The sequence below is a fragment of the Eschrichtius robustus genome, chromosome 19 (genome assembly GCF_028021215.1).
Source record: "Eschrichtius robustus isolate mEscRob2 chromosome 19, mEscRob2.pri, whole genome shotgun sequence".
Classification (NCBI taxonomy): domain Eukaryota; kingdom Metazoa; phylum Chordata; class Mammalia; order Artiodactyla; family Eschrichtiidae; genus Eschrichtius; species Eschrichtius robustus.
Window position 1 is genome coordinate 7405851 of NC_090842.1, and position 27884 is coordinate 7433734.

At 53.4% G+C, this 27884-nt stretch overlaps 1 protein-coding gene across 1 annotated transcript in view; it reads right to left on the bottom strand.

Moving 5' to 3' along the window:
- Nucleotides 1-27884, bottom strand: part of CMIP (c-Maf inducing protein) — a 234870-nt gene that overhangs the window by 23720 nt on the left and 183266 nt on the right. The window contains exons 4-9 of the mRNA XM_068527631.1: nucleotides 25462-25623; nucleotides 20496-20537; nucleotides 13824-13886; nucleotides 10931-11011; nucleotides 5907-6010; nucleotides 4099-4203 (exon numbers count right to left, since the gene is read on the bottom strand). Of these exons, the coding sequence (XP_068383732.1) occupies nucleotides 4099-4203; nucleotides 5907-6010; nucleotides 10931-11011; nucleotides 13824-13886; nucleotides 20496-20537; nucleotides 25462-25623 (557 nt within the window). The remainder of the gene's footprint in view (nucleotides 1-4098; nucleotides 4204-5906; nucleotides 6011-10930; nucleotides 11012-13823; nucleotides 13887-20495; nucleotides 20538-25461; nucleotides 25624-27884) is intronic.

The window sequence follows — 27884 nt, forward strand, 5'->3', positions numbered from 1 at the left end:
CACGTGCCACGAGCCAGGCCTGAGCTGAGCCCACCAAGGATGTTTGATAAATACACTTTAAGCTTTGCTGGGGAAAAACAAAACCCTTTAGCTAAAGTCCGAGAATGCTACGGCTGATGGAAAATTGTGTGTGGTCCGGTGGAAGATGCGGTGTAGCTACTCAGAGCTAACTTGCTACCCAGTGCTCAGCTCCATCCCCTTTGCCTTTGCTGGGATTTAGGAGTGGATTTTCAAGGCTGCTTGGCTCAGATTGGGTGATTTTCCAGCGAGCTATGCTAACCTGGGTCAAGTTGTCTGTTCTTTTGTGCACAAGTACATCACGTACCCACTGAGAGCGCCGCAGACGGGCCCGGTAGATGGCACGGGGTTTTATCTTCCAGGGACCGACCAAGGGGGTGGGATGGACCTGAGCCTAGGGAAGGTCTTGCAGCCCTCGGCGTGATTTCCCTGGGGGAGGTGAGGGCAGCACTTGGATCCCCAGCTACTGTGGGCTCCGAGGGGGCTGGGCTGTCTTGAGCAGGGAATCAGGGCAGGCCTGAGCAGGAGGCAGCAGGGCCCGCCTCGCCCTCCCCAGGCCTCCACCCTGGGCACCTAGTAGCAACCGTCACCTACTGGGATCCCCAAGGTCGTGCCTGGCCTCTGCAGCGGCAGCCAGAGGGGAGTCTGGAAACTGACATCTCATCAAGTCCGTTCTCTACGTAAAACCCATCGGCGACCACAACGTCCTTAGAAGAAAACCTCCACAACTGACACACAGGCACAGCTCCGCCACTCAAAGCACGGTCCCTGACCAGCAGCAGCGGCATTACTGGGAGTCTGTGAGACAAGCAGAGGCTCAGGCCCTGCCGCAGACCCGCTGACATGACCCCAGGAGCAGCTCAGCACGGGAGGTGGAGGTGGGAGAATCTCAGTGGTACAAGTCTCTCCGTGGCCTGGCCTTCCTCTCCAACTTCGTCTTCTGCCTCTGCCCCTCTCTCTGCTCAGGGCACACTCAGTTTCCTTCACTTTCTCCCCTGCAGTGGCCTTTAGCGTGGAGCAGATCACTTGTGGAGTTTAAGAATGTAGATTACCGGGCCTGGCCCGGAAACGCTGCGTCCAGGAGTCTGCATTTTCAAGCAGCACTCCAGGGGACTCTGAAGCAGGTGTTTAAGGACCATGGGTAGGACGTGTGACCAATGGCAGCTCCATCTGCACTGCCGGACCTTTGCACATGCCGTTCCCTCTGCCTGGATCATCTTGTCCTCTTGCCTTGCTGACAGCCAGCAGGTGTCAATTTAAATATCACCTCCCTGCAGAATCCCTTCCTCACTTCCCCCTAGAGCAGGGGTTCTCAACTCTGGCCACATACTCCACTTGCCTAAGGTGTTGAAAAAAAAAAAGAAAGAATCCGATGCCAGGGGCATCCCAATTAAATCAGAATTGCAGTGGGTGGGGCCCGGGCACCTTTTTTTTCCCTTCTTCTTCTTTTTTAAGATATAACCAGTGGGATGCGGGTAAATGTCTAACAACCAAGTCTCCAGAAAAAAAGGAGCCCTGATTGGTAGTGTTTGCCAATTTTCTTGGTGTAAATACTCCCACCATGATTGAATTCAAGCTACCAACGTGTCATCCCTGACTGTGGAATTGGGAAGAGGTGTGCTTCCAAATGTGCCTGGGCTCCAGCACACCCCGGGGGTAACATCAGTCCAGTCTCGTCCACGAATCTTAGGTGCAGAGCTTTGTGACTGTCACAAATTCCCCTGTGTAATACACAGCCACCAGACCAGGGCTCCTCCTTCTTGATACTGCCGACATTTGGGGCCAGACAGTTCAGATGATTCTGGGCTGCTCTGTGCATGGCAGCGTGTTCACCAGCGTCCCTGACTTCCACCACTGGATGTCAGCAGCACCCCTCCCCTTCTGCAGCCCAGAATGTCTCCGGACGTTGCCAGATATCCCCTGGGGGTCAGAGTTGCCCCCAGCTGAGAACCACTGACCAAGATCAAGGTGTGAAACATTTCCAAGAACCCAGAAGCTCCTCTCACGCCTTTCCACCTAACTCCCCGCCCCGAGGCTGCCGCTGCTCTGGCCTCTATCACCAGAGATTCGTTGTGCCTGTTCTTGAAACTCAAGGAACGAGATTCACACTCTATGTATCTTTCGGGTCTGGCTTCTTTTGCTCCATATTATGTTTGTGAGATTAGTTCACAGCTTGCTGGTTGCACTAGTTTCTTCTTTCTTGCTGTCCTGCGGTATGCCTTCGTGTGAACACACCACAACTTACCCGTTCTACTGTTGCAGGACACTGGGGTTGAGGCAGATCTTAGTTTGGGGCTATTACAAATAATGCTACTGTAAACCTTCTTGTACATGTCTTCTGATGAACACACCAAAGTGATGAGGAGCTGGGTCCCAGGGCTTATGTGTGTTTAGCTTCTGTAAAGCCTTCCCAGGTGACTCTGACACGCAGCCAGGGTTGAGACTCCTTGCCGTGGACCACGTTAATTACGCCTCTGGCTTCTTTCATCACAGCCCTGATGAAACCGCTCGCTTTCTCACTCCCACCCCTCCACCCACTGCTACACCATCCGCTCTGGGAGGGCAGGGGACCTATCGGCTGGTTTACTTTTGTGCCTTCAGCACCTGGCACAGCAGGGACCCTCACTAAACAAGTGTTGAAAGGATGAGAGAAGGACAAAGGCTGGCTGTGGCTGTCCCCAGTCCCCTCTATGTGTAACAGTGTGCACGGGTCCTAATTCTGGTTCTTTCCATCCCTGCCCTTCTCCTAGGGTGGGAACTGGGAGAGAGATTCCATTCTGCTTCCTGCTCCCAAGTCAGGGAAACCCTGCTCTAGGGCACCCAGGCAGAGCCTTGGAGATGCAGAGGGAAAACGCTGGCAGGTGCTGTTTCCTGTTCCCGCCTCGAAACCTAAGTCCCAGCTCAGGTGTCCGCGGAGCGAGCCCGGGGACGGTGGGTGAGGCAGAGGCTTCAGGAGGAAAAGGAGCCTGCAAGTCTGTGACACTCCTGATGCTCTTCCGACTTCCTGGGGTGGCCTGGGTTTGAGATGCATGCAGATCAGCTCCAGAGCTGCAGTGTATGAGGCCAAGGGCAAGTGACCACCCAGGTACACAGGGATGCCGAGGATGGTTGTACAGGCCATGCATTACTCTCTACTGCCTCCTCCTTTTTTTTTTTTTTTTTTTTTTTTTTGGCTTTTAATATAACATGCTGTAGGGCATAGAACAGGCACCTGGGAAGACCAGCATGACATCTTCACGTTGCCCTGTTTGCACAGGTTTTCAGTGATGCTCCACTGCCTTTTCTTTAAGGACTGAAATATATTCCTGCGGTGCTCCCAGCTCTAGCGGTGCCTAGACACATTTTGGTCCCCTCCGAGTTGTGCAGTACACCACCTGAGCAACTGGACAGGGCGGCTGCAGCAGATGCCACCTGTGCCCTGCACATCATACCTTCTCTGATGACCCCAGAGATCACCGTAGAAAGTTCTATATGACGAATGGCATCCACGTCACTCTGCATCCCAGGAGCCAACCTCAATCCAGGAAGAGTGGGAGCTGGTAAGTAACTACCCCCGGTGTCGTCATCCCTCAGGGGAGGGACTCTGAGAGAACATTCCACAGTCTCCCGGGAGGTCCCACTGGGACACGCACAGGTGCCTGCAGTGGTCACCTGCTTACGAACATCGAGTCTGCTGGCTGTCCTCCCTTCCCAGGCTCCCTCCCACTGCTTCCTGGGGTTACCTCCCTAGTAAGCTGCTTGCACCCAAACCCTGGGGGACCCAGGACAGTGGCTCTGTCGTGCCTTCTTCCGGTTACATGTGCCCGGTGGTGAGAAATCTTCAGAATAAAACACTTGTTCCTAAAGCCAAGTCAACACAACGGCCTTGCAGTGCCAGTATTGATTCACAGTGTTTGCTTTTCTAGTCACATCCCTGGGTTCTGGGCCCTGGCACCAGCGAACCCAGGGGATTTGGCAAACACACTTGAGGCAGGTCCAGTGGAAGCCACTCCACCTCCCTGCCTGGCCGGGTGTGTACAGGTCACCGTCCTTGGGGCAAGCGTGTCCCGCCCAGGCTCTCCCGAGGCGGTGGGGACTGACCTGTTGATGAACTCTTCGTAGCAGGAGTAGATGGCGGCCAGGCACACAGCCACCAGGTTGGGCAGGACCCGGGGGTGGGGGCAGTGCCCCGTGGGGCCGTGCATGCTGGAAAAGAGCAGACGGCTAGGTGAGAAGGTGACGGCAAGGAGGAGGGGGGGGGGCCGGGGTGCCCTTCAGACACACACTGGGGGGTGGGATGGGGGGCACCCCAAGTCCTCTGCTGGGGAGTTGGCAACACCGGGACTTGCGTCCTGGCTCTGCCATGTGCAGGCAGCAGAGAGCCAGGCTCTGGACTGTGGGCTCCAGATCCAGGGAGCCTGGGTTCACGCCCAGCTGAGTGGCCTTGGCAAGCTTCTTAAACTCTCCACTCTTTCCTAAGCTATAAAATGGGGACAACGGCCCCCTCCTCAGTGGGTACCATGAGGACCTAACTTTCTAATTCACGGGAAGAGTTAGCAGACAGTGGCCATACGTCCTGTGCCTGTAATTCATGCCCAGTGGTTCTGTAACAATTATTCACCTCATTTTCCTTTCCAAGTGGCCTGCTTTGAAAGGAAAGTTATTATGGTCATCCTGATCCTGGCCTAGCATGAGGTCTGGGACACAGTTGCTAAGTCCTCCATAAATGCCAGCCATTGTTATTCGTCACAGCTATCTCTGTGCCTCAGTTTTCTCATCTGTAAAATGGGGCTAATATCCCTACTCCCAGGGCTGTTTGGGGCCTGGGGATAATACCTGTAACATTCCTGGAAAATCGGTGTGGCCGTTGGGACTAAGAGGCCTAACCTAAAACAATTTCGTGAACCATTACTGGGTGCTTTAAAGGGACCCTGGAGTCACCAGGGTTCCAGCAGGACAACTTTTCTTTTTTTTTTTTTTTTTAAACGTATCTATTTTTTTCTGGCTGTGCCACGCGGCATGCAGGATCTTAGTTCCCCAGCTAGGGATGGAACCCGTACCCCCTGCAGTGGAAGTGCAGAGTCTTAACCACTGCACCACCAGGGAAGTGCCCAGAAGGACACATTCTTTGGGTTTAGAAATGCTTTGTGAGTTCCAGGTGACTATCTTTTGGAACCGGCTTAAACAGGTTATCACGACTTTCTTAAAAAATGAGAAGAGTAGTGACGACGACCACTAACGTTCCCATCACACTTAGGCACGGTCCTTGGTGTTTACGTGTATAAGTTCACAGAATCCTCACGTTACCCAGATGAAGTAAGTACTATAGTTCTCATCTTACAGATGAGGAAACTGAGGCACAGAGAAAAATTTAAAAAATCAAAGCAAAAGCACCCCCTCCCCGCCCCAAACACCAAAAGTAAAAGAGTCAGAATATCAGGCTTCCTCTAGGCCAAGTCTGGGAGGTGGCCGTTCAAATCCCCAACGATGACTCTCCAGGGCTAGCAGGAGATCATTCCCTACACACCCAGCACCCACAGGTGGGATCCGCAGAAATACTCTCATTATTTAGGACTGTTAACCATTTCCTGAGTTCCTACTGAGCATCAGGCACTGTGCTAGGGGCTTCCTCATATATCATCTTATTTAACTGCACGACAACCCCTGTGGATAGCAGAGGAAAGAGGATCAGAGAGGTACAGCGACTGGCTCAATGTCACACAGCAAGCGAGTGCCTCAGACCACATGGGGTCATGAGGACGCAGGAGACCCTCGTAGAAGATGAGACGCTTGGGGCCTCTGAACGCCAGCAACTCCTCTCCAGGCATCAGTGGAGTGAGTGGTTCTGGGTGCAGAGGAAAGCTGGCTCGCAGGCCAGGAAGGGGAGGGGGCCCGGCTGAGGAACCCACCTCTGAATGAACTTCTTCACCACCTCCATCCCCGCGTTGAGCTCGTTCAAGGCAAGGATGTACTCCTGAGTAAACAGCCTCAGTCGCGGGCACTTGCCAAAGTCCTGCAGAGAGAGCAGAGGGCAGGAGCTGGGGAGACAGGCAGGCAGGAGGCCAGAGGGGTGGTGGGACCCCACTCTGTCCTGAGACACCGGGGTGGAAGGCAACGGGGACATGCCAGCCATCTCCTCTTCCTAGAAGCACACGTATCTTTCACTCGAAGGGACCGGCCCCTTTCACCCTCTCCTCACACCTCCCGACGGCTGCCCGTGGAGATGGGAGATGTCCTGCCACAGGAGCGTCCCTGACACGTGTCACCCACCCTGTGGGTCAGCGTGCCACCCAGACGTGCTCGGAGAACAGCCCAGCTGGGGTTTCCCTTCTGCGCGGCTGCACGGGGGCCTGCCGGTGCCCAGCTGGCCTCCAGCGAGGACCAGCTCCTCTTCTGCAGTCCCTCGAGAGTTTCTGGGCCCCCTGCTTTCTCAGCTAAGAGGGGAAAGGCCAACGTCCCAGGTGGCTGTCGGCTCGGGCTCTTGTCAGGAGAAGCAGCACAGGCGGTGCAGGAGAGAAGGGCGTGGGCCAGGAAAGGACTGCGTCCCTTCCCACGTCACTGGACTTCTGACCCCGCGTGCTGGGGTGTGAATGGCCAGGAGGGCAAGTCACAGTGCGGCGATGAGGTTGACCAGCAAGACATCAGAGGGAAGCCTGGTGGTCTCCAAACTCCTCTGTTTCTTCTCCTGCCCCCGCTCAGGGGGAACCCATTTAATAAAAAGCAACCTGGATCAGGACTCCAATCTAAAATAAAGCCTGTGGAGACTTTCCTTGTGGATCTGACCGATCCTGCGGGCCCTGGGGAAAGCTCAGGTCAGAGCACGGCCCGCCCACGCCCTCCTGCCAGCTCACAGGAGCGAGTTTCTAGAGTGCCTGGTGCTTCTTCACCTGGAGTGAGAGGCTGAATTAGGATCCTCAAGACGATGGGGGATCATCTGCTTCCATCCTGCCTACTAGGGTTATGCCTTTGCATAAGGAGGGCAGCAAAAGCCACGAGAAAGCTCAGAAGGATCTACACGCGCGCGTGCATGCCTGCACACACCACAAATACACACGTACATACACGCACACACACGCACACACAGAGCACTGGGCTAGAGGATGGGGCCCCTGCATGAAGAGAAGGTGGAAGCTTGACTGCGCTTTCAAACTGAGGAAGTTGCCCAGAGTCCCTGAGTCCCCGGGAAAAGGGTAACAGGAAAGCTGTGTGGCCTTGTGCAGCCATGGCCCTCTCTGGGCCTCACCGTCCCCACTGTGGAACGAGAGCTGAAGAAGCGATCTCTAGGCCCCTTCCACCCTTAACGTTTTATGATTCTATGAAGACTGATTCAACTAAACCCTGCCAACTGCCATTATCTTTGTTATTAGATTTCTGGACAGTCAAGGTCATTTCCCTGGAAATTACCATTATAGATGGGTCTGGTGGCCTTTTAACATGTGGGTGAGGGACATTTTGCCTCTTTGGCAAAGTCAAATACGTTGCCTTTGGAAAGTAGGAGGTCATATCACGGTCCACTAGGGACCACAGCCACATCTTCTTGCCTCCTCTGCCACAAGAACACACCAACGAGTGGCATGCGGGCAGAGGAACCGTGATCATTCGTGGGGATGCAGTTGAACAAACTGTTTAGAATCTCCAGGGGAACACACTTAAGGAATGCTTCCATTTGTATCTAGTTTTTATTGTGGCCCAAGGAGTAACATTCTTTGAGACTCTTAACCTAGATTCAGTTTGCTCATCCCTGAAACGGGACACGGGATATAAAAGATGCACTCTGAGAGTAGGGGAAGCTCTGAAATCCCAGAACACCACGGGGGTGTGTGACCTTCCCCATTTCCCAAACATTCAAGCGTGTCCTTGAGAAACACTGCACGTGGGGTGAAGAGAAGTCAGGGCTCAGGCTGTGCTGACAGGTCTGTGGCTGGCGGCAGGCAGTGACCAGACACCCCACGCCAGCTCCGAAATGCTGTCCCGGCCGATCACTTAGATTTAGGGAGTGTTAAGCGGGTGACACGGAAGGCCTGCCGTGCTTCCCGTGCCTGGTGTGAGCCATTTGTCTCTTTTGCAGGAGCGCCTAATTCCCCCACCCCGTCCTGTCTACAGTTCTCTTCTGACACAGTTCAGTGTGTAGTTAGTGGACTTCAAGAGGAAGTGGGATCGTGAAGCGTTACAGCGTCCCCAGACCCCGGGACCACACGGGGGAGTTCTTTAAAAGTGAAGGAAGGATTCATGCCCGAGGGTCCCCGGTCTCTGCCAGGCCACAAAAGATGCTATAAATTCTGGATCTGCCTTGTAGCTGTTCTGATTTTTATCCAGAAAATCACACAGTCAACGACTCCAGGCCCATAAAACTAACCAGGTATAAGGGAGATGCTGTATGGTTAAGCCTTGGGAGGCTGCCTGAAATTTGATATTTTCCCCTTTGAAGTCAGATGTCCTAAAAGAACCCTTATTAAACAGCCTACTGACTACCATGGAACGTGCAAAAATGCTTACGCACCTGAGGAGGCCTGGACCCTGGCCAGGGGTGCCCTGGGGATGTGGCTCTGTCACTGACATGTTGTGATGAGAGAAGGTCCTTTGCAAAAGAAACTCCAGAACCTTTGCTCTGGACTCCGACAGGGCATGGCCTTCACCTCACACCACATCCACAGTGACTTTAAAGTTAACAATCAGGGGACTTCCCTGGTGGCACGGCGGTTAAGAATCCGCCTGCCAATGCAGGGGACACGGGTTCCGGCCCTGATCCGGGAAGATACCACACGCCGCGGAGCAACTAAGCCCATGCGCCACAACTACTGAGGCCGCGCGCCACATTTACGGAAGCTCGCACGCCTAGAGCTCGTGCTCCGCAACAAGAGAAGCCACCGCAATGAGAAGCCCGCACACCGCAACGAAGAGCAGCCCTCGCTCGCTGCAACTAGAGAAAGCCCGCGCGCAGCAACGAAGATCCAACGCAGCCAAAAATAAATAAATAAATGGGAAAAAAAAAAAGTTAACAATCAGGGACCTTTTCCTCCCAGCTGGCCGAGGCCAGAGAGCGCCCTTGCAATGACTAAAGCCTAAATTAAGGCAGCACACCCCCCATCCCCCAGGGGAGTTTCTTTGTTAGTCCTGAAGAAAGAATTGGATGGAGTATTCCCTTCAGCTGTGTTCAGAAAACAAGCAATACATTTATCTCAAATTAAGGAGGGTCTCAGAAATAAGCAACAATTTAATTATGGTGTGTGATCACTCAGGGAGAATGGTCAAGAGAATCTGTACGGCACCAACATGGTACAACCGGTAGTGGCTGCTTGGAATGCTGTGTGGAGAAAGACTCTGACGCTACCTCTGGGCTCTGCAGGAGGAGTGCTGTAATCGGCTAATGATGTCTGCCAAGGGTGTGGGATGGGGAAGTGTGGCGCATGTGTCACACTTTCCATTCCTGGCTGGGGAAGGGGGTAGGTTATGTACTATTCTTTGGGGGTCTGGTGTCGAGACAGGAAAGCTACCTCACAAACCAAATTGTGAGCAGGTCACCCCTTTTCAGAGCTGTTTTCACATGCTGCCTCTCGACAGGGTTGGGGGGCAGTAGTCACGGTCACCCCACAACCGATTCAGTGGCCCAACGTGTGATGCAATGACACAGATGCCTCCACGTCACCCAGATGACGTCAGTCCAGGTTGGTGGCTGGCTCAGCAGAGCCTGCTGGAACACCAGCCCTTGCTTCAGACTGCCTTCCCCCTAGCACCACTCATGAGAGACCACACCTGCCCACAGGTCCCTGAGTAACCTACAGAAATCACAGCTGCCCACAGGTTCCGGGAGAAACCCACGGCACTTTCTGGGTCTCTGCTTCCTCATCTGCAGAAGGAGGTCACGGGCCGTCAAGAGGGTCACATGACACAATACACTGGAGCGTCACACTTGCATCCGGCTCCGAAAGGTGCTCCGTAAATACCTGAGAGTAGGCGCTAGTTGTTCTTATTCCCAGCTGTGGCCCTGGGGCCAGTTAGAGGACTTTGCTCAGCCTCAGTTTCCCCACGTGTAATACAAAGAAAACAATGACATTTGCTGCTCTCACTGGACTGAGGACAGAATGCAAAAGGGCCAGCAGACTACAAGAGCCCGGGCCACTGAGTGTGCAATGAAATTCTGCGCCTACGTTCTTAAAATTAACTGATTTAAGTTCGTACTTTATGTGGATTTCCTCGATTTTCCCCTAATGTCCTTCTTCTGTCCCAGGATCCCATCCAGAAAACCCCATTGCAATTATTCATCATGTCTCCTAGGGCCTCTAGGCTGTGACCGCTTCTCAGACTCTCCTTGTGTTCGATGACCTGGCAGTTCCGAGGGCCATCAGCTGTTCTGTAGAATGTCCCTGAGCTGGGATTAGTCTGACGTTTTTGTTATGATTAGACTGAGGTGGTGGGTTTGAGAGAGAAGACCCCCGAGGTCCAGGGCTCTCCTCCTCACATCACATCAAGGGTACATGCCGCACTGTGACCTAACACTGTGGACGTTGACCCTGACCTCTGGCTGAGGTCACGACTGTCAGGTTTCTGCACTGTACAGCCCTCTTTCCGCCCTCTCCATGGACGCTCCTATGGGTAGCCCCCTCTTAAGGAGTGAGGAGTTCACTCCCCTTCCTCGAGGGCCGAGTTTCTACAGATATTACTTGTGACTCTACACACATGAGACCTATCTCTTCTCCCCCAGCCACATTATTTTTGTCATTCTTACCGTGGAAAGATTCCTCCTGTTGTCTTAAGAGCAAAAAACAGAACCAAGCGGGGCAGGGTGCGTGAAAACCCACAGGGTGCAACAGAAACCCAAGCCCAGGCCCTGGCCGTCAGCCGCCAACCCCATGCCCAAATCTTTGGAAAAGTTAAAGACTGGCAGCTTGTGCCCCTCCCCTGGCTCTGCGGTCCGGGTGTCGGGGGAACTTACCATGTTATGCTTGAGGATTCTCTGGACCACGGGGGTGAACACTTCGATGACCACCATGGAACGGGGCCGCTCTCTGCAGTGCTGGGGAGGCAGGAGGAAATGGTCAGCGCCGAGCCTGGCGGGGTCCAGCCGGGGCCTGCGGAAGCCCTGACCGTGGTCTGTGGCTCGGGGCAGTGAGCCCGGCCCTGGTGCCTGGGTTCCCCTGCTCAATACTGCTGCATACCTTTTTGTTCATTGTGGGGGAGTGAGAAAAGTGGGTGGGGATGGGATCTTCTGTTCGCTTTTTGTTTTGATCTCACTGACGGTCTGAGATTGTTTCAGGGGGTACAGACAGGAGTCCGTTCCCACACGATCCTATTTAACGGGGCAAGATCCCCATGGCACCAAGGTTCGGTGTGCGTGGTCTAACAGAGGAGCCTCTTGGAAATCAGGTGCAAGAATACCGGGGGTTAGGGCTTGGGTTCCAGAATCTCAAAAATTCTGTGACTTCTCAACTGAAGGCTTTGATAAGCTGGCGCAGGGTGCAGGCCACACGCAGCTCTTGGATGCATTTTATCTCACCAGCACGGGGTTTTGTTTCTCAAGGTGAAATTGAAGGCCTTCGGGTGGAACAGACGATGAGCTGCTCCACCACATTTAAACCGTCCTGGGCCTGAAGGTGCCGTTTCCAGCCCTGGAAGAGGACACTGGACTTGGGATATTAGAAATCCTAGACAATTCTTGATAAGTAAACTTTCCCCAAATCTCGGGGTCCTGGCTTCCAAGTCTGGCAGGGGAGGCTGCCTGGGCGTGTCCAGAGAGCTGGCCAAGTGGACCCGGTGGAGGTGACTTTGTTCCCTCAAGCCTTGCTCTCTGGGTGGGCTGCCTGGTGGAGGAAGTGCTGAGGCTGCGACTCCAACCCCCCACCCCTCCCCGAGGGAAAACAGCCCTGAGTCTCAGCGATCCCTGTGCCTGGGCCCCTCCCTCCAAACAGCAGGGCAGCTACCCAGGGAGTTCTATCAGGAAACACCGAAAAGGATGGTTTCCTCCACATCCCTGTTTTTCAAACTGTGCTACCAGGAACCCTCAGGTATGATTTACTTTGAACAAAGGTCCATTGTTCTAGAACAAAAGTCTGAACACCGTGAGATCTGGGAGAAACCACCCAGCTTGAGACGAGAAAAAGGAGCAGGTCTGGATTAAATGGGACAAAATACTGAGAGAGGAGATGACCCGCTGGGACAGGTAAGGGAGCAGCTGGCCGTTCTCCCAGGAGCCCAAACACCGGGTGACCTGACTCCCCTGCTTGGGGGCACAGCGCCAGGTGCTGGGGGCAGAGGAGGCCCGTCTTAGTTGCGTGCAGTCCCACCAAGTGGTTACTCCTTCCCCAGGTGTTCCCCACGGGGGAGGGGGGCCTTGGTGCAGCACAGGGCCCGACGCCCAGACATGCTCTTGCACACACACTCACACAACTGTACACTCGGGGCTCACCCGCGTGGGCCAGAGGGCACGCACTGGCACACGCCCACATTAAGGGATGCACCTGGGCATTTCAGGTGGCAGGCTGGGCCCACCCTCTGCTCTGTGGGTCGCTGGGAAAGGTCTGCTGATGGAGAGACAGGGCCAAAGAGGATGATGTGATCCTGTCTCCCTAAAGCTTGCGTCCCCTAACACACACAGAGAGTGTGCTCCCTGGGTGAGGGGGCAGAGGAGCAATAAGTGCACCACGGTCCCCTTTACCCCAGGACCCGCAGGTCCCCAGGAGCCCGCTCTGCCATGCCACGTGTCTGTCTCACTGGTGCGCACAGCCCACACCCCCAAAGGACGGTGTGTGGCTGTGGAAGGAACAAGCTCGGTGAAGGGGGTCGGCAGGAGGAAGAGCAGGGGAGCGCTGGGAAAGCAGCAAACCCAGGCCCTGCGACTTCCCAAGGACATCAGACCATTGCATTAAAAAAAAATCACCCAGGGCTTCCCTGGTGGCGCAGTGGTTGGGAATCTGCCTGCTAATGCAGGGGACACGGGTTCGAGTCCTGGTCTGGGAGGATCCGACATGCCGCGGAGCAACTAGGCCCGTGAGCCACAACTACTGAGCCTGCGTGTCTGGAGCCTGTGCTCCGCAACAAGAGGCTGCGATAGTGAGAGGCCCGCGCGCCGCGATGAAAAGTGGCCCCCGCTTGCTGCAACTAGAGAAAGCCCTCGCACAGAAACGAAGACCCGACACAGCCAAAAATAAATATAAAAATAAATAAATAAATAAATAAAAGATTACTATTAATTAAAAAAAAAAAAAAAAAAATCACCCAGCAAAGGATCAAACAGGATCGTGTGCTGGTCCAGCCCCCGGGCCACCAAGGTGCTCTCAGACGGGGGATGCCTGGTCCCTGACGTGCCCTGGGGATGTTCCACGTAAATCCCACTGCAAGGCTGGCGCGGGGTCCCTGGGACTGGATGTCCTGCTCCGGGGCTCCTCCAAGCTCACCTGGCATCCCCCGCCTGCCTGCCCTGTTCAGGGAAAGCCTCACGGCTGTGCCCTCACCGTGGGCCGGCCGGTGCTCACAGGAGCCTTGGCTAATAATAATAGCCCAGCTCTGATGTCAGGAGCTCAGAAAGTCTGCTGCAAACTTCTCCCAAGACAGCCAGGAAGACATTCCAAGGAAAACTCTGATGCTCCTCCCTGACCTGCTGGTCTGACCCTGGGCCTCGCTTATCACCTGTCTGGCAGAGAGGGGGCTGTAACCCAAGAACGGGGTGCCTGGCTTGTCTCTGGCTGTGTCTGGGGCCCTGACCTGGGTCAGAGCCGGGGGGGAGGGTCTAAGTTTGGTTTTCAGCAAATTTTGCAAAACCAACCCCTGCCATGCACATACAGAGACAGGCTGCTTCCTGAAAACGCAGCCCCGCTTCAGCAGTGCCGTACCTTGCAAAAGAATTCACAGAGATCTGGTGGTGGATGGTTGTTTTCCAGCAAAGGAGCGATTGCCTGAAAGAAAAGGAACAAACGTCAGTCGGAATCTCTTGGAAGGAATCATACGGGGTGGGGGGGTGTCTACGTAAGATGGTTAACTCATGGTGGAAAGCACAACCTCCTTGTCACCCTCTGGGCAAAAAAGCCATCCTCTAACTTGCCGGCCAGAGATCCTAAATTGTGGGAGGGTGCGTGGCTCCCACCGAGAAGCTGATAAAATATCTGGGCTGCCCCCTAGAAAAATATACATCTGTAACGACGCATGCAACTTTAGGGGTTTCACGACCTGCTGAGGATCATCCGGGTCCCCCGTGGATCAACAGTCCCTGCCTACGAGGCATGACATGCGGTGGTTATAAACCCAGGCTTTGGGGGCAGAGTCCTGGGTGCAAGTCTTCCTTCAGGCACTTGGCTATGATGTGACCATTAGAGCAAGTTACTTCATCTCTCTTAACCCTGTGGCCCCCACCAGGAAGGTGGACCAGAGAGCATCACTTTGAGGGTGAGCAGAGGTAATCTGTGCAGACAGGGCTTCTTAGCCTGGCCCTGTGAGCACCTGGGGCTGGTCCTTGCTTGCAGCGCAGCTGTCCTGTGCACTGCAGGATGTCTGGTAGCATCCTTGCTCTCAGCCCCCAACCCAACCGTGACAGTCAAAACCGTCTCCAGACGCACTTCACTTTACATTAAGGGAGGTTCGAATTTCTAATGCCCCTTGAATTCATTCCCTCACCGAGCCTTTTTTTTTTTTTTTTTTTTTTTTTTTTAATTTTTAAAAATTTGGCTGCGCTGCATGGCGTGTGGGATCCTAGTTCCCCGACCAGGGATTGAACCCGCGCCCCCTGCATTGGAAGTGTGGAGTCCTAACCACTGGACTGCCAGGGAGGTCCCATCACCGAGTCCTTCTTAGGCCAGCTGTACACTTGTTACTTGTTCCCACTGCCATTCCTGTGCAAGGTTCCCACGGCTCAGATGGTGCTTGATTCTTGATTTTTCTGCCCCTTTCATAATTTCTTTTTAATGATTTTGCTAAATTTCAAATTCAAATAAAAAATTGGAACAACGGAAAAAAAGCTATGTCCAGACATTGCTAAATTCCCCTCGGGGGACAATATCGGCCCCAGTTGAGAACCCCTGGTGTAAAGTGCCTCTCCCAGCCTGAGACAAGGCCAGCTCTCCATAAACATTCATTATGGGATGGATGGTTAATGCCTATGTGAAGTCCACTCGTTTTCCAGTCCCACACTGGTCACGACAGGAGGAAACAGGAGACCCAGGACCCAGCACCGAGACTGCCGGGCTGTGTGACTGAGTGAGCAGCTCGGCCTCTCTGGACATTCGTCTTCTAGTCTATAAAACGAGGAAAACTAGAGTTACCAATTCACAGGGTTGTTGGGGGGAGGTGATGAGAGAAAACTCTAGAAGTTTTGGTGTCTCAGGCTTGGGATAAGCCCACTGCCTGGAGCACAGCTTGTCACTGACACCAGCACAGGGGGACCGTCTTGGGCCGTACTGGACACGGCGGCAATTTTGCCCGACTCCTCAGGAAGGCTCTGTGATGACAGGGTCTCCCCATCACTGAGCCCCGTAGCCCAGACCCTGCCTGCTTGGTTTCAGAGGGTCTCCTGGCTCTGCTCCCGCAAGCAGGGCCTTTGGATGTGGGTGGGTACCCCTCGGTGAGGGCTTCCGCCTGTCTCAGGACCGTTAGGGGGAGGAACACGTAGCTCGATGGCAGTAGGGGACGACCACCAGCCCATCTTCCCCATTATGTGGAAGATGAAGTCATCAAAGCTGAGGCTCTGCTTCACAGCAGCAACGGTCAGGCTGACCAACAAGTGGAGACGGGCCCCAGGGTCTTACTCGCCTAGGGCTATGCGGTCCAACATGGTAGCCACTAGCCACGTGTAACTCCTCCCGTTGTAACTGACACGGAAGAAATGATTTCTTTCTTTCCTTTTTTTTTTTTTTTGGCCACCCTCCATGGCTTGCGGGATCTTAGTTCCCCAACCAGGGATTGAATCCGCGCCCCCTGCAGTGGAAGCGCGGAGTCTCAACCACTGGACCGCCACAGAATTCCCAAGAAACGATTCTAAAGGAAATGAAATTAAATGTGCAGTTCCTCAGTCGCACTGACCGCATTTCAAGTGCTCACCAGCCCCCATGAATCTAGTGGCCACTGCAATGCACAGCGCAGACAGAGAGGAGAGCATGTCCATCACCACAGGCAGCTCTCCCCGACGGTGTGGGAAGGGGGTTGGTGGGCTCCGACCTGACTGCAAGGCTGAGCCCACCACCCTCTCACAATCCCCCGCAGCCACGTGGACCAATCACTACACTGATGATAATAATATACCAACAGCAACACCTACAGTAGCCATAGCTGTTGCAGGCACTGCCTGTGCTGGGCTCTGGGCTCTGTCATGTCACTTAATCTTCACTGTGTGCTGGGAGCGGGGTGTGCGTCTTGCTCTTTCCTCAGAGAGATGAAGTCTGCTGCCCAAGGTCGCATGGTTAGAATGTGCTGGGGCTGGATGGGAAGCCATGTGTGTGACCCAGGAGCCTGAATTATTCACCATGCTACTTCTCAGCCCGGGCTCTCCACACGACCAGGAAACAAGCAACCCGCCTGGTGACAACTCCATAGGAGGAGAAATGGGGCAATGAACGACGATGAAACACCCCAAAGTAGGCCGGGCCCACGGTTCGGGCTCTGCACGCTCATTTTCAGAGGTTCAGCGCCCGGCCTGTCAGGTGGGGACTCTCTCAGGCCCATGCTGGTGAACGCTGGGAGAGGTCAGGCCACAGCAGGGGTAGCGGGGCAGGGCAAGGGCCTCCCCCAGCCCTCGAGTCGCCGCCTGGCCCGCGGCTCTGCTCCCCACACTGAGCTCTGGGACCACCTCTGGGAGGAAGGATCACGTGCAGGGTGTATCCTGCTGGCTTCAGCCCCTTCAGTCAAGCTGGGCCCACCCCTTTCACAGGGATGACTCAAAGAATAAAGGAGTGGGAACAGATTAAGCGCCCACAGTGGGCGTCAGGCGTGGGCTCCGCGCTTCCACAGCTATTATCTCATTTGATCCTCATGACAACTCTGTGAGGTCAAGCGGTAGCGATTTCCACGTGTACAGATGAAGAGACAGAGGGTCAGGGAGGTTGTTACAAGGCCTGCCCCAGTCACAGAGTAAGGATCATTTTAGAGCGTATGATTAATAAGAAGATTTTATGTTTCTGTGGCATCTTGCTATGAGCCTAGCCCTCTTCCAAGCATGTTCGGTGTATTAGCCCATTTAACTTTCCCAGCAGCCCTGTAGGAAAAGGCACTGTTAATCACACACATTTCATAGATGAGGAGACTGAGGCTTAGAGTGTCAAGTTAGCTGGAAATGATCTGAATGGCCATCTGGTTAAATAAAAATACCCTAGAGCCAGTGGAAAGAATGGAGTATGGCGTAGACCAGTGGTTCTCAACCAGGGTCAGCTCTGCCCCCCCTCCCAAGGGATATTAGCATGTATGGGGACAGTGCGATCATCACAACAGGGGGAATGCTACTGGCATCTAGTGGGTGGAGGCCAGGCGTGCTGCTCAACATGCTACAATGCCCAGGACGGCCCCACCACAAACAATCATCCGTGCCCAAATGTCACTAGTGCCGAGGGTGGGAAACCCTGGCTTAGACACGTGCTTGCATGCCTTGACTTGAAAGAACCTCAAAGACACGTTGTTAAGTGAAAAATCGAACCCAGGACGACACGTCAAGCTTCGCATCTTTAATGTTAAAAGCAAAAAATAAAAACACAACCGTGTCTGTCTCTGTGGGTTTGTCACCCCATGAAAACCTCCAGGGCCGCCTCTGAAGGGGCCGCTGGGATGGGGTGAAATCTTTTTTTTTTTTTTTTTTTTTAAACAATGAAAATATACTCATGAAATCCTTACAAAAGTACTTTAAAGAATATTTTAAAGATATTTTAAGTGAAATGAAAAGCTCTTCCATTACTCGCCCAAGGTCACAGCTGGTAGGGGGTGAGCCCAGGGTCTGCACTCGGCTCTGAAGTTGAACCACACTCAGCTGTAAGCCCACGTTCTTCACCAGCACGTGGGAACGCTGCGGGGGTCTGGACTCCAGGTCCACGCTTGTCCAGTGACAGGCCAGCTCTTCCCAGCTAACAATTACCCACGGCGCTGATGCCTGACTGACGGGTTGAATAAAACCAACTCAAATTACTTGTGAAAGTACTTTTGAAAAATAAGTGCATAAAAAACAAAACAAAAAACCAAGCCCCACTGGGAGAAGACTAATTGTCAACAGGTCAAATCAGAAAATGTAATGGCTGGAATGAAAGGAGGCTACACAAGCCTTCACGATAATAACAGCATCGGTAACAGAGAACACTGAAAGCAAGGCTGTAAAACGGGGGGCTGAGGGTCAGACCCTGAGATCAAATTCTTCCCTGTTCTCAGGCATCCCCACTGAGCAGGGGAGATCAGCCCAGTCCCATTAAAGGGTCAGCCCAGCCAAATTAGCTAAATAAATGCAGGCTGGATTTCTCAGATCACAATTCCTTTCCCAGGCTCCTCCCAAGTCCAAAGCCCTGACCCTCCTTCCAGGGCTGAGGTGCACAGTGGGACCCACAGGTGTTGCCAACCAGGAGGGGAAGATGCCAACTCCTTCCCCGGCACCCACGTCCTTGCCTGCTTCTCCACCAGCGAGAGCCTCTTTGCCTTTGCCCGTGCTGGGCTCCCTGCCTGGACTGCCTTTCCCAGGAGCATCCTGTCCACCTGTTAAGACTCAGTTCGCTCACCTCCTCCTTGAAGCCCTCCGTCATCTCCCTCCCAGTCCCCTCCCGGAGAGAGGAAGTCAGGTGCCTGCCCTCTGTGCTCCCCTAACACCCTGAACAAATCTCAAGCCCGGACCACGTGATTTCTGGATTATCTGTCAGGTTCCGCCAGCACACGGTAATCCCTCAATGGCAGCTCTGTCTGTGCAGCAGAGACTAGCGTCTGGCACATACTTGTCCTCACATGTCAACGAATGTTTTGTTAAGTGGATTTATTAATTAATAACGTGCCAGAGAAAGGTGGTGGCGGGTGACTGGGGAGGTCCAGGCTGACGCTGCCCCTGTTCTAGCAAGAGGAGGCAATGGGTGGTCAGAGCAGAGCATGGGAAAAACCTCTATATTCTTATTCTTAGCAGACACCCACTGAGCAGCTGCTATGCGCCAGACACTGCGGTTGGGACACCACAGAAGCTGCTGCCTTTACTCTCCATGATAAAAGCCCTAAGGCTCACCTCCTTTGGTGCCCACAGGACCCAGCTGCAGCACGGAGGGTGATTCTCCAGGCCGGGCTGGCCAGGGCCAAGTGGGTGGGCTCCCAAAGCCCTAAAGCAGCTCAGAGGGGCACGGTGTCTGGGATGTGGCCCTTGTGTCAAAGGTTGCAGCCGCAGGACCTCTTGGGCAGGTAAATGTTCCAGGTCCTTTCCCGGGCACACAAAGCTCTGCCCCTCACTTCCATTTCAAGTTCTGCCTTCCTGCTTCCTACTTCCTTATGCTTTATGCTCCAGCAATGCTGAAGCTTCCAGAATATACCATGTTGCTTTAAATCTCTGTGCATGGGACTTCCCTGGCGGTCCAGCGGTTAAGACTCCACACTCCCAATGCAGGGGGCCCAGGTTCGATCCCTGGTCAGGGAACTAGATCCCACACGCTGCAACTAAAGATCCCGCACGTGGCAACAAAGATCCCATGTGCTGCAACTAAAGACCCGGCGCAGCCAAATAAATAAATAAATGTTAAAAAAAAAAAAAAAATTTCTCTGCATGTTTTGTTTTCTCTCTCTCTCTGGAAAGCCCTTCCCCTGTTTTGCCATCTGGCAAACTCTTATTGATCCTTCGAAACCCGGCTCAGACATCATTGCCTTTGGGAAGCTCTCTGGCTTCTCTCCCAGGTGAGTTTATCACTCTACTCTATGTTACACGCCTCTTATTTTTGCAGCGATCTCATTTAATAGACCAAGAGCTCCTTGGGAGCAGGGGCCATCTTAGTTACCTGTGGATTCAAATACAGAGCTCAGTGCTTGGCACCCAGTAGGTGCAACTTCTTTTCTTTCTTCTCTCTTGGGAGAACCACATTTCATAGTTTAAAATCACCCAGGAAGATATTTTACTCCAAAGATGCTCACATCAAAGTCAAGTCCCAGAAACTAACTACCACCGCACTTTGCACACCAGAGGGAATTCAATCCGGGGTTCTAGGTGTGGATTAATTGGGAGCATGTCCTGGGGCAAGAGAGAGAAAGTTTACCTTTCAGCTAACAGGGTTACGGCTGAGAGTAAACTATACGGTCTCTGCCATCTCTGGCCTCCGCTCCCCGCGACCGACTCAGGAAGGAGGAGGCGATTAAGGCACATTTGCTACCAACCTCGGAGACTGATAATTACAGCCCCCCAATCAACTGGGGCTCTGACATGTGCAAAGGCAGGAGGGAGACATGTCTGGCCTGACAGAAAAGACAAAATTGAGCAAGGCCACCGTGCTGGTGGATGATGCTGGCGTTTCAAGAGTTCACTCAAACCAGGGGAGGCTTGTGGGCACAGGAGGTGGGCAGAGGGAGAGGGGCTGCCCGGGACTTACCACAATGATGTTTTCATGCTCTTGGGTGGTCAAGTTTGTGTTCTGAAGGATGAGCGGAGAGAGCAGGAGGAAAACAAAGCAAAACACACGATTAATAAAATGGAAATTGGGAGACTGGGACTGACACATACACACTACTATATATAAAGGAGATAACTGATAAGGACCTACTATGTGGCACCGGGAACTCAATACTCTGTAATGGCCTCTATGGGAAAAGAATCTAAAAACGAGTGGATATACGTACATGTATAACTGATTCGCTTTGTTGTACAGCAGAAACACAGCATTTTAAATCAACTCTACTCCAATAAAAATTAAAAATAAATTAATAAATAAAATGGAACATTTGCATCGCAAAGGTCCATGCAGTTTCAAATGCTTTCAGCCTCTCGGACAGAGGGCACCTGTCACTTTTTCTTAATTAAATAGATCAGAAGACCCTCAAAGGCAGGGTGGGAAGCGGGGGAAGGACGGCTTCAGGGCAGGAAGAACTGAGTTCCAAGTCCCTGTTTCACCACTGGAGTGACGTGACCTTGGACTAGTCACTTCTCAGTGAGACGGTTTCTTCTTCCGTAGATGCGGATACTCTTTGGGCTTAAACCCATGCTTTGGCCCTTGTCATAGTGACGCACGCCACTTGGAAGCCCGAAGGCAGCTGCATAATAAACATGTAAAGAAACAGACTTTCGGGCCTTGACTCTGTGCCAGGTAGTCTTTGGGGAGCAGCACATGGAAGATTTCAGTGGTTCCCAAACTAGGTTCCCAGGGAACACTAGTGTTCCATGAGTTGGCCCAGGATGGTCTAGCTATGTTTAAATTCTAGCAATCAACTTGCAAAATTATTAAGCGGAATGGATTAAACTTGCTAAATTTCTAGGTTTTTTTTCCTCCCCCCCCTCCCCCCCCCGCAAAATCTGGAATTTTCTTACACAACTGGTACCTGTGACCAGCATCCTGTGTATGCAAATGAGGATGCGAATGAGGTTGCAAATGAGGAAAGGGATGAATATGCAATAAGCAAGAGACAGTGAAAAAAACTCAGAAACAGCCACTATTGTCTTTTTTGCTAGTGTCCTGGTGTGTTCTGCTCTGACCATGTCTCAGCGGACACAAGCTTTCACTGGTGTCAACTCTTATTTCCTAACAGCCGTGTTTGCTGTTCACAACGCACCTCCTCGTTGGGCAGTAAACCCCAAGATCGACTGTTCCCGGGTTCTAGAAAGAGCCCCACGGGCTGAACAGGTTTAAGGGGTACCTGTTATCTGATGCGTTTACACCAGCTACAGTGGGAGAAAAGCTAGTGAGCTGTGGATTTCCTTTTGTCCAGTAAGCTGGCTGCCCAAGGGATGAAGGTGGGTCGGTGCCTGAGCGCCACGAGCGTCCAGGTTCCCATGGAGACTGCCTGACTTACGTGCTTAGGATCCAGAACACGCGGGAGGATGTTTTTTGGATTCTAACACCTTTTTCTTTTTGTGGATTTTGGTGTGGTTTGAGCACCCCGTTTATGACAGATTATTAAACACCAGCCATTTTTCAGTCGAGGCCAGATGAAAGCCTGGCTTTGGTCTTTCCTACTCACTACACCTAAGGCACTGTTGTCAGGGCTTTGCTACACTCCTCCCACCCATCTCCTGTTCTTGGGATAGGTTCTATTATCCCAGTGACAGATGAGCGACCAGTGGCTCACCCGGGAGCGCAGGTAATAGGTGGTGGATTGGAGATCTGACCCCTGTCTGTCCTGTTCCAAAGCCTATACCGCCAACCACTGAGCTATATACAGCTCAGCCCATGTGAGGGGCGGTTCCATCTTTCAGGCTGCCGTGGGAGCTCCGAAGGGACCAGCCATCCCTCACCACACCCAGGCACCTTTCCAAGAAGAGCCTCTGGCAACCACAGGTGCCGTTTCTTTGGTCCCAGTCACCGGTGATGGCACATGGCGCTCTGCAGGGAAACTTCTCTCCACTAAGGCCATTTCTGACCCCGGGTGGAGAGGTCTCACTAACAGCCACTGCCCTGGAGGGGACACTTGAATCCTGAACCGAGTGGCCACTCCACACACTCAACCCAACAAAGGCCTGGGAGGGTGGGGACGCCAGCTTTAACAGGCCTGTCCTCCCCCTCCCTCCCTTGGGACCCTGCCCACCTTCTGGTCGCTTTGGTGATGCCTGGAGCCTCTTAGGAGGAGGCCTCAGGAACAACTTAAGTAAAGGGAACAGACAAGAGAATCCAGTCCATACACAAAAAAGGGCAAGAAAGAGGGAGAGTTTGTCTTTCCACGCATCCCCTCTAGACATCTAGCTGAGGGTGCTGAAGGTCAAGTTCACAGCCATCGCCCACGATAACAGAAATGTGACCAGTTATCAATTGGTCCCTATATATCACGCACAGTGCCAGGCACTGTATACATATTAGAGCATCCAATCCCTAATTCTGTGAAACGGGTGCTAATCTTAGCCCCAACTCATAGATGAAAACAGCACTGAGAGATCTAGTACCTTAAGCAAGGCCAGTGAGCTCCTGAGAGGAGAACCAGGTCTTTCTCACTCTGCACACCTGCTCTTACCTGCTGTCCTAGGTGGCTGGGTCCCTCACTCACGAAAAAGCCTCTACCAATTCAGGTAATGTCACGTTAGCTTTGCAGTTGGGCAGACCTGGGCCCGGGTCCTGCCTACCCCTCATCCAAGTGACCCTGGGCAGGAGACTGACTTAACCCCTTGGAGCCTCCGCTTACATTTCCGTATGTTTTAATACTTACCTTGCACGGCCGCTGGGAGAAATGTAAAAGGCCTGGTGTAAATGCCTGCCACCGTGATCGGCACAGAGCACGTGTTCAAAAACCGTCAGCATCACTCGGAGAGGCGTTAGCCTCACTGGAGGGGATGCCGCCTGGGCTGCGGTCCCAGCTCTGTCCCTCGCAAACAGCAGCTCTTAGCAGTAAATTGGGGATAACACGGACCCCTTGCCTGACTCACAGCTGGTGCATAGCAAATCCAAGCTTCCTCCTTTTTTTTCCTTTAAATGCCTCTGTCCCTCCACCCTAGCGCTTGGGATCAGCTGACTTTTGAGATCCTTGATCTAAAGCCTCAGAAGTGATGCAAAGCCCACGAGCACGTGGTCACATGAAACATATCTGAGACGGGCAAGAAATCCCACCAGAGGTCGGCCACAGTGTCATCTGCCACCTTCGCCATCGTCCTGATGACAAGCCTGACTTAATGCTGGTGTGACGGCGGCTGAGACTGGTGGGGTTGATGGGGTGGGCGATGCGGCTCTGCAGTGAGAGCCAGAGAGCCTTAAGGTGAAACTTCCGACCCCACTGCTTTCTTGGCAGGTCACTCGGTATCTCTGGGCCTCAGCTTTCCCGTCTGTGAAATGGAGACAGCAAGGGCTGTCTCTCAGGGGGAGCGTGAGGATTAGATGGGATGCTGTGTGCGTGGCATCTGGCGCCTGCCCGGCATGTAGCGGGTGGTGCTTCCTGAGGGCGAGCTGCTTCCCCTTCTCCAGATGAGAAGCCAGCCCCGGGCCTGCCGACCGGCCCCTCCCGCTCAGGTGGGGAGCCTGGACTCGAGGCCGGGCGTACAGCACAGGCCTCAAATCCCAGACCTTGACCGTGATTCGTTTCAGACCGGGGTCTTTACTCTTCCGTGGGACGAGGCTGGTCTCCCACCCGAGGACAGACACGTCCTCTGCTCCTTTGCCACCCACTTTCTACCTCTCGCCCCCACCTCCTCCCAGGGCGAGGGACCCTCTCTATTCAGCAGACACGGAAGGCCTGGGCCAGTTTCCTGGACCAACGGGCAGTGACCAGCCTGGGTCTGCAGAGAAGGCGGAGGTTCTAGGTAGCAGGGAACTTGTGCCGGAGTCCGAGGCGGGGTGGGAGGAGCCACCCAGGGGACCGGGGCAGCCAGAGGAGCAGGGGCCGCTCCCTGGGGAGAGGGACAGAGAGATAGCTCTGCTGGCCGCGCATAGCTGAAACCAGGAGTCATCAACCCCAGTATCCCTAGAGGGCCAGGCAGGCAAATAAATGAGAGAAGTATTAATATCTGTAAAGTGCTTAAAATAGCACTGGAACACAGTAAACAGAGAGATGTTGCCGAGCACCCCTCGCCCTCCATCGGGCAGCCTAACTGACGGATTAAAGCCTCATGTCCCACTGTCTTTCCTGTCAGAATGTAAGCTCTGGGAGGGCAGGGGGACCATCTTCATCCCAGTGCGCAGAATAGCGCCTGGCACATGGCACACACTCAAAGCGTGGGGCTGCCTGGCAAAGCCGATGGCTCAGGTGGGTGGCACTAAGCAGCCAGCTGCAAACTGCTGCCGGATTTTCTGATCGTTTTTAAAGAGAACCTGGAAATTCCTATTTTGTTGTGAAATCTCTCGACCTTTAATAACCTGTGTGAGTTGAAGGATAGCTATGGGCTGTGAGGGATGATCAGAGCGGAAAGCCATGTTTGCCTGGACCTCCAGTGCTGGCGGGGGACGGGGTGGGGGGTGGGGGGGGATGGAGGCGGGCCAACGCCATGGGTATAGGAAGGGGGCAGCCTGGGGGCTTCACGGACGTGTTCCCGCTCAGGAACGAACTAGAGAATTCTGAAAGCAGCGGCCATCATCACCATCGCCAGCCCAGCTTGGGCCCAAGAGCAGCGCCTGCCATGTCCTCCCTCGAATCCAGTCTTGGGGCACAGCTGGGTGGCAACCACTCTACCATCGTCCCCTGACGGCTCAGCTGGAAGCACCAGGGGCAAACCTCCTTCTCAACTCCCTTGTGTCGCTGGGGGACACCACACCGCTCACCTCCTCCCGCAAAGGGGAGACAACACAGACTCAAATTCGATTCTGCTGCTTGGTACGGGGTGGGGTGGTGCTCAGCAGGTGTAAAGGAAGACGACTTCAAAGTGGCGGGGGGCGCGCGGGTGGGGAACGGGATGGCACAGTGCGAAATCAAGCCAAGGGGAAGCGTTACCTCGGAGAGCAGTTTCGAGACGATTTCCAGTGGGGCTTGGTTGATGGAATCATCCTGCAGGGGGGACGTCAGGGCCATGTCCACCAGAGTTCGGATCTCCTTCAAGACGACTTCCCAACGGCTTGGGTTACTCAGGACTTTCTTGTATTTGTAAATCTTTTTCTGGTTGGGAGAGAAAAAGAGACCCACACGCGTTATTAACAGGCCAGGGGTGGAATATACAAGACGATCAAAGAATCCGATGTACTGGATGTGAAAGGCCCCACGCCTGGACCCCTGCCCACCCCATCAGAATCCGACCCCCGAAGAAGGGACAGTCTTGCCCCAAGTCGAAGGCTCCGTTTGCAGACAGCCAGGCCTCCTGAACGCTAGTAATTTCCACTCCTTTTCCAATGACTTAAGAAAAAAAAGGATGAAGCTATTTATCCTTCAGGTTAAGTCTTTTGCCAAACTTGTTCCCCCGTTATTCAAATGCAATATGAGGGGAAGCATTCCGGGTCCACAAAGGCACTTTCTTTACACGTTGGAGGCACTGTTTCTGCTTACCCTGACCCTAAGAGGTCCCCTTGGAGACTGTACTCAACTGAGAAACCTGAAAGACAGGCTCGGGGCCTGGAATTCAGCTCCAGCCAGGTGGGGACCGAGCCCAGAATGGTCCTCAGCTGGGTGCGTTCTCACCTCCGCATCCAAAGCTGGCGAGCGGCTGGGGCAGCGGCCAGCCGCTCCGTCCGTATGAGGCCGGGCTGGTTCCGCCCTCTGACATCATGGAAACAGAAGCCCTCTCTGAGGCCGAGGTCCCAGCCCGCGCTCCCCTGGCTCCGCAGCGGCCTGCCCCACTGCCGCCCGGCTTGCCTGGGCATCTCTCTAACTGGATAAACTTCATTAAGTGCTCTGCTCCTTGGGGAAAACCTAATTTTAATGTCACTGAGCCAGCTGCCAGCTGGGTGACATGTCACAATCTCTGAACCAAAGTCTGAATGAGGGCAGGAGGAGGGGAGGGTCCCCCACTGGCCCCGAGGCTCAAAGAGAAGCTTGTAGGCCACCAGCGTCTCCCTGACCACTTAGTTTCTGAGTTAGGAATTACAAAGGGTCTTGGAAGCCAAGGCCTAAAATGAAGCATTTGGGGGACAAATTCTGCATCAAACTGAGGAGTTCTCTGTGCTGAGTGAGGTGTGGTGGTGGAACAGGAGGTCGACTGCAGGATCGGACAGGCCTGGTGCTTCCCATGAAGTATTTCACCTACAGAGCCTCAGCCTCCTCTTCTGTAAATTATGCATGAAAATACCGTGTGGCCTCTTCCAGTGTGGAACGCTTATAAATCCTGGACCCAGGTGGTCCCCTCTCTGTACCGAGTTACACTCAAAAGCGTAGTCCGAACAGCACAACCACATAACCCAAAGGGAACTCCGATACTCAACCTGCCTCTTCTGAAAAACTTCAAAGGAATGAAACGTACAACCCACAGGGATACAGACAGCATCCCGTTTTTTCCTCCCATGTTTTTCCCACACTCCATGATGTTCTGGAGCCTCTTATTTGCTAATCATACCCCGGCGGCACCAGCATCACCCACTTAGTTAACTCGCACCTAAGTAAGTTTATTTCCCCGTAGCCATCCCAGATCTTTCTTATGTAAATCTCTCCGTAGTCTGCCTCTCCCTCCTTCTCTCTCTCCTTCCACACACTCTCTGCCGGGCCCCACCGCCTCCCCTCCCTCTCTCCAAGCTTTTGACGTGAAGACAGCACAGTTTTCGTCAAGTGGGGAATGGGAAAGAGCAGAAACATTTACTTGTCAATCATTTTAGATCCTATAAGGGCCAGAAGAAACGCAGGGCAACTTCTGTTGGGGGTGGGTGTTCAGTGAATAATAAATACGCTGTTGATGGAGATGACGGTGACAAGCAGTATCTGCTGAACCCCGTGACTTTCACGATGAGGCGCACCTAGCCTCTTGAGGCTCCCCTGGGACCGTAAACACCCTCAGTCCCCGTTACCTGCCTGGTGTTGGGAGGCAGGGAGCATGACCAGGTCTATACAAACACAAAGAGTGCCCGAAGTCTAAAGCGGTAGAGACACTTCCCAAGGCAAGAACCGGGTCCATCCCCGAAGATGAATGCTCCTTTGAGTCCTAGACACTGCGGTTCTGCTCTGGGCCCAGAGAATTGCTTCATTTTTAAATGACCATGAAATGGTCACAGAAACTCACCGTATATTAAGCCCCAAAGAAAGCCACAAGGACGCACAGCCGCGTATTCCCACAGTAGATCCTAGATTGGAATACGGTCTGCACTTTAAGCGCCCTCTCTTGTAATCAGCTGCAAGTTATTCACTTTTGAAAAAATAACGACTTCATTCTTTTTGTGAAAAAAGAGGCATGCTCACTGTAAGAAATGTGAACCACGCTGAAAAGCACAAAGAAGAGG